The 7,111-nt window shown below is 39.4% G+C and overlaps 1 protein-coding gene across 2 annotated transcripts in view; it reads right to left on the bottom strand.

Moving 5' to 3' along the window:
- Positions 1 to 4,134: 4,134 nt before the first annotated feature.
- Positions 4,135 to 7,111, bottom strand: part of spata20 (spermatogenesis associated 20) — a 38,610-nt gene continuing 35,633 nt past the window's right edge. For both annotated transcript variants that reach the window (XM_061028050.1, XM_061028051.1), the window contains exon 16: positions 4,135 to 5,077. In XM_061028050.1, coding sequence (XP_060884033.1) covers positions 4,883 to 5,077 — 195 coding nt within the window. In that variant the 3' untranslated portion in view covers positions 4,135 to 4,882. The remainder of the gene's footprint in view (positions 5,078 to 7,111) is intronic.

Below are 7,111 nucleotides of genomic sequence, written 5' to 3'. Positions count from 1 at the left end.
ACTACGATGCCAAAGCAATAGCAGTTTGATGATGATCAATATTTTCAAAAATGAATGCAGGGATATGGCTCGGTCATTTTTAGAAACCTTCTTACACACATTATTAAAGCTCAATTTTAAAATGTTGCATCCTAATGATTAATAAGTCCACTGATTTCCAAAGTTCAAAGAACAATTAGGAGTAACTGTGACACCTAGTGTTTAAAAAGTGTACTGCAGTCCAGATAGAAAACATTGGAGGGAGCTGGTGCCTCCCCCCGGCTCTTCTCCCTGAAGTCGATGCTCACGCAGGTAGCTATGTCGCAGACACAAGAGCTTCAGTGTTTAACCAGCTCTGCATCGTTTTTGAAACTCTTCTAACCTCTCTGTAATTTTCAAAAGCATCTCCAATATTGATCCTAGTTTGAGCACGTTTCTGCTCGTGGAGCTTATTAGAAACATGCAGAGGCTTTTTAGGTCGGGTACAATCACTTCTATCTGAACCAGTTCTCTTTCACGCTTTCATTGCTGCAACACCTGTTGGTTTGTTTGCCTGGCTAACCGAGGGGAGAACAAAATGGCCGTGTGGTTGTATCTTAAAACGGCCTACTTCTCTAGTTTCAGCACTTAGAAGCCAGCACTTCAACATAGCATGTTTTCTTAATGTCTGATCATATAGTAAGGTCACTTTATGATCAAATTCAGTAAATATCTTACATATTGGATCTTTAAGGCTTTGCCTGTTACTATAAGGGGGGCAAAACAGAAGTTTAACTGAATGTCAGTCTTTCATCCTGGGAGCAAGCAGCAACCTGCGGGGTTGAAAATGAAGCCAATGTAGAAGTGCAAAATCCTGCAGTTTGTCGATGGTCAGCTTGAGGCTGGCTCCAGGAGTCCTGGAAGTAACGTACACACCACATTCAAAAAATCCCATTTTATACAGCAGGAATATGCATGTTTACAGCCTGGTACAAAAAAAACAAAGGTCTGATTAGTTATTGTCCTCATGGGCACACGATGTATGGGGGGTGATTTTTTTATTTTTAATGCATCTGTTTTGATTTTATGAACGTTGCTTGTTATCTATAGTTTGGCACTTAGCTGACCTGATTGACAGTTAGGCCTGATGTAACGGTACAGTATGACATAAGGCTTAAATCCCGCCTCAGCTCCAGCGCCTAAGTCGATAGGATGACTGAAAGTTTGGCTGAGACCAGTTAGAGCAGGGATGGGCAACTGGCGGCCCCCATCAACCCTCAACGTGGCCCTCAAGTCAATTTTTACATATCAATGAATTGGAAACATGAAGAAAACATGACAAAATCTGCCATGAAATCATGAAAACCAGAAATATGTCCATGATAATATTTGATCACTGGTATATGTTGAGTTAAATTTGAGACATAATTGACTGTAATCGTTTTTGTATCCTACAATTTGGCCCTCTGGCAGTGGGAATTTAATGAATGTGGCCCTTGCTGTGACCAAAGTTGGGTCTATAAGGCTTTGTACATTTATACTGAATTCAATATGTGTAAATCCTCTGCAACACATGATTTAATAAAACAAATGTTCATGTTCCAAAACAACATGTTAACATACAAAATACAATTATTGTGTTCATTAACGGTCAATTAGGCCCAGTTCTTATATCTACTTAAATGTTTCCCTTTAGTACCATTATGAGTGAATCCGTATTTGTTCAATTTAAAGCAGTATTTCTACCTCTTCACAATACGACACATATGATTGTCCCATTGGGAAAGTTTCACTTGGACTCCAAGTGCTGCATTCATTAAGCTGCCTCCACGAGACAGAAAGCTGCAGCAGCATGTGAGTCTGGTTCACAAGCAGAGCATTCAACAGCTTAGTTTTCCTTTTATGCCCGATGTTAGTCATAGTTTTTTTTTATAATCCATTGAAATATCACATCATCTTCTTCATGGATTGGTCAAAATATGGGTTCAGAGATTCATGGTTCCCAGGTTGTTTTGTGATTCCATTGCTTTTCCTCGTATGCCAATATGGGGGCTGGCATGTGTCACAATAACTGACTGCACTGACATTAAGTACACAAGCTCCTGTCCACAGGATGAATTGAATTACCTGTTGAAAATTCACTAACCTTTTAGCTATCACAAGCATCAGTTTAAAGGTTTGGGACATTCCAAACAGCCACATCTGTACTTGGCATTATCATCATGTGTTCATGATAAAAATGCTTTATTAAGACAGTGAGCATGATGGACTCCTTCAAGCATCAGCTCATTAGCATGTTGCTGTGCTTGTGTTAGCCTTTAGCTAAAAGCAAAGCCTCACAGAGTTGCTAACATGACTGTAGTCTTTGTTAATTCTTTTCTTTTTTTTAAATCAAACAATTTATTTCAACAATGGGAATGCCTCAATTGTATCCAGTCTTTATTCACTCTCTATATTTACCACGTACTTACAATGTACTAGAATAAGAGCGAAGTCATCCATCCTTCCATCCATTATTTATACCGCTTTTCCCGTCCAGGGTCACAGGGGGCTGGAGCAGATCCCAGCTGTCACTGGGCAGGAGGCGGGGTACACACTTGATTGGTCGGCAGTCAATCACAGAGCTGACAGATAGTGACAGACAACCGGCCTCACTCACCAACGTGCAATGTAGAGTCACCAATTAACCTAACGAGCATGTCACTGGGAGGAAGCTGAAGGACCACGAGAGAAGCCATGCACGGGGAGAACATGAAAACTCCACACAGGGAGGCTCCTGTCAAACTACGAAGAACTAAATCATCTTGTATTGCTCTTGTTTCATGTACAGCACTTTGGTCAGCTGTTGCTGTTTTTAAATGTGCTTTATAAATAAATGTGATTGATTGATCTTCAAGAAAATAAAAAAAATCAGCTCCAAAGCATCAGATAATAACTTTTCAATGTTATTTTTGTTTCTATGAAAAGGGCCTATAGTTACAAGTAAACTTTGATTGATAACTTTGCAATCTGTGGCGGATAGAGTACAGCTTCATAATTAATGGGCCAACTGGTTCACCAGGGTCACTCACTAATCTAAGTTCTAATTAAAATTTAGCCTGTACAGCACATCAAAACAATTAGTGCAGAACGATAATGAGGGGAGTGATGGAATGTAAGTAGAGGGCACAACAAATAGTGTGATAGATTTGTTTGAGTAAGAAGATTGAATAAATAACAAGACAGCCGCTCTAACAGGGTGGGATTGAAAGGGAGAGACAAAGACTGTGGGGTCCCAACCTGACAGGAGAAGAGAGAGGTATAAAAGTGAGGAGGAATTACGTTGAAATGCATTAAAAAGGGCAACAACAAAAAAAAAAGGTGGCTGTGACAGTCTGGCAGGATTAAGAAAAGGAAGGTTACGGACACACCAGAGCTAAAACACAACCTAAGGATCCTCGTTACTATCTCTGTCTGTGTCATTACCATGTTTTCCTCTTCTCCTCCTTGTTCATTTTAGGATTTTTTTTTCACAAAAAACAACTGTTCCCTCATTTTGGCGGCAACAAGGACCTCTCTAAATGTAAAAAGAGTAGAGAAGTAGAGGAATAAAGAAAAAGAGGGGGGAAAGAAATGATAGCAGATGGTCAACCAGAGGTAATGCCGTTGGACAGGATGCAGATCAGGGAGGGGCAACTTTGGTCACAGCAAGAGCCACATTCATTTAATTCTCACTGCCAGAGGGCCAAATTGTAGGATACAAACACGATTAGTCGATTATGTCTCAAATTTAACTCAACATATACCAGTGATCAAATATTATTATAGACATATTTCTGGTTTTCATGATTTCATGGCAGATTTCATCAGGTTTTCAATCAATTGATGTGTAAAAAAATGATCCTGAGGGCCACGTTTAAGGTTGATGTTGGCCGCATGTGGCCCCCGGGCCGCCAGTTGCCCACCCCTGATGTAGATGCATCTTACTCCTCAGGCAAGGTAAGGGTTAAGAGAGTCAAATATTACTTTTTCAACGTATCTCCTCCCTCCTTTCCTAAGCCAGAGACCAGAGCAGGGCAGTCTGAGATATACTCCCTCACTCACATCAACAGTGCATCTGTCTCTCTATCTTTCAAATACACACAGCACGTATATGAATTATTTCCCAGGAGTCATTTCCGAAAACAACACAGCCACTTTGTTTGAGTGCATCACACACCTTTATTGAGCCTGCAGGTGGAAGAGACGAGGAAAAGAATGCACACCAGTGGGGTTTCTATCCATAGGACTTGCTGGGAAACATGTACTTCATTTTTGCTAACATTTCCTGAACTGGGTTGAGACAAAACTATATTGTAAAAATATCACAAAACATATTTTACATAATTTATGATATCAAAAATAATCTTACAGGTCTATAGGTCTCCACTGGAAGATCCCTGTGATACTTGAACTCAGTGCTAGGAGGGGACAACACGGCCGTCTAGTTCATCTGTAAAATACTCCCAGTGTTCTTACGCTCGTGCCTATTGGCAGTCTGTAGTTTATTTCTACACCACCAGACAAGCCAGGGCATATTTTACAAGTTTTATAAGTGGGACTTATATCTGAATGTACATATTTCTTCATTGCTCTTTAAAGCCTGCTAAAAAAAAACTTGATTTGATAAGTGAGGTTACACTTAGCTGGTCTTTCTAACAAGAGAAGGCTGGAGTTAAAGGTCTTAAAAAGAGGGAAGAAGCCCCAGTTACGACATGGTACTGTAACAATTTCTACCCATGTAGCATTTCTCTTCTCTTAAGCATCGGTATTCTATTCTTGCAAGCCTGACTGACTAGCCAATAACAGCAGAAATAAGCTAAGGCTAAGGATGCACATTGAAAGAGTCCAGGCTTTGAATATTACAAGCCTTTCATCAATTCTTTGTCAGTCAGTTCTTTAACCATCATTCTGCTTGGATCTCCGTGGTTCCGTCCAGCAGCAGTCTGCGTAGCTCCTGGGGGTCAGTGACAGGGAGAGAGCAGGTAGAGTCCTGGCAGACGTAAGCAGTGGCAACACCACCCTGCTGGGTCATGGAGGCGAGTGCAGGCAGACGCTGGCTCAGGAAGTTGTCTGCATCAGTGTCAAGAAGTATCAAGACCTGGAAAGAGGGAAAGAGGAGTATCAGAGGCAGAACATAAGTTGGTTTAATATGTCAGTGTAATTTTTTCTTTTGTGCACATTTTGTTTTGCTAGTTTACAATTACTTTAGGAAGCCCAACGCTGCTTAAAGGACAGAATACAGTTCTCCAATGAACAAAAAAAACACACATGAATACAGTTTTAATGATAGAAAATGGTGCTGTATGAATTTAATAGTAACTTTTTCATAAACTTTGTCTCATTTTCTTCAATCAGCATGCTAAGTGTTTGTTAACTTATTTTACCAATCATGAGAGAACAATTAAGTCAAACACATTTAGTGAATGTTTTCAAATTTTGAGACCGTACCTAAGGGAACAATTCATGTTCTGATGACTGAAGCGTGTGTGAAGATACACAGTCAAGGTGAGGGACTATAGTGCTTGATTATGTTTCGAAATGTACATGTTTATATCCCTGTTAATGTTTCTTTTAATGTGGACCCCATGAAGAATATCTGAGCGCTCAGGTACAGCTAACGGGGAGAAATGGCCATAACCTGTTAACGATTTGTCCAATCATCATAAATCTTGGTACAGACGTTCAGGGCTTAGTATGCAGTACGTCTTGAATACTGCAGACTACATTTGATAGGAGTATGTAGAAGTGAACCACAGCAAGCTAATGGCGACTGCTTACGGTCTCAAAAAAGCTGAAAAGTGAAAAAAAAGTTTTCACGATTTTGAAACTCAAAAAGGATAAGTAGTATCCTCGTGCTTGTATGAGATGTACGTCTGTAACTATCATTTTGATTCAAGTTTGATGTTTGTGTTGGGAATGCTGTTAATGAAGTTTTGTATTCATGCACACCAGTTGGCCTATATTGTTCAATTTATTAGATTTATTTGAGGTTGAGATTTGATTCAATTTCCTTTATTTAGAAATAATCGGTCTGTGTTGAGTTAAATGCTTCTGACAGTAAGCTTCATTTCATGAATTTAAGAAAATGTCAATATTGAATTTGAGTAATAATTTATTAGACTTAGAAAATCTTAATATGAATAGCTCATGTCTTTTATTTGAAGGTAATTATATTGTGTATATTTCCTTTTATTTCTTGGAAGGTTTTCAACCTAAACGTTTCTTAACTTGGAATTCATTTTAGAGATCAACTGAAACAAAGTGGACAGTCAGAGTAAGCCTAAGAGGATTTAAATGAAATGATGTAAAGACGAGTGAGTTGTACTGCCAGTCCTTTTAGGGTGAAGCCGGCTTATTCAAGTTTGGGCAGGAGCTGAGGTAAAACAAATCTAACATTATTTGACACACACTGAGTTTCATTCAAATCTGTGGAAGGGTGGACAAGTGGTGGAAAATTAAGTGTGCAAATATTGAAATTTTGTGCCGTGTGATTGGTCTTCCTGTGTTTTTAAACAGAATTAAACAAGCTGAAAGTGACATTTTTGAACATGTTGAGGCCTAAAACCTGCTGGTTCAAAAGGGCTGGAACCCACTCTTGAAAAAAACAAAACAATTTAAATGTCTGACATTATTGACAAGTTTGTGAATGTGTGTGTTTGTGTGTTCACGTTTTGGTGTTGCAGAGCAAAGCTAAAGGGGACTGCCCTGTGTGTCCCTAAGGCAGCTTCCTGTCAAACATGAGATTTCCTATTCGCCAAGCAATACCCTGGTCCATGCCAGAGCGAAGGAATGACAACATAAACAATGACCACAGAAGGAAGTGTTAAGAGGAGGGGGAGGAAGAGACAGAGAGATGGATTGAGGAGAACGGTCCAGTGATACATCTTACCTCAGGTGAAGTTCTCCTGGAGACAACTGACATGAATGTCAGTTTATGATGGACTACGGGTAACTGTATTGATGCTAACATAAATACAGAGGGCCAGTTTGATGAATTATCAGAGCCAGACACAAAACAGAAAATGCCCATCATGTAATCACAACCAGAAAGGATTCAACTTGTAAGCATTAACCTCTTTACTTCAATTTTAAATAATTCATAAAGATGATGTAATCATATAAACAGTGTGAA

The sequence above is a fragment of the Labrus mixtus genome, chromosome 21, assembly GCF_963584025.1.
Source record: "Labrus mixtus chromosome 21, fLabMix1.1, whole genome shotgun sequence".
In the NCBI taxonomy this organism is placed as follows: domain Eukaryota; kingdom Metazoa; phylum Chordata; class Actinopteri; order Labriformes; family Labridae; genus Labrus; species Labrus mixtus.
The sequence above is the reverse complement of the archived record's forward strand: the minus strand, read 5'-3'. Positions and strand labels throughout refer to the sequence as shown.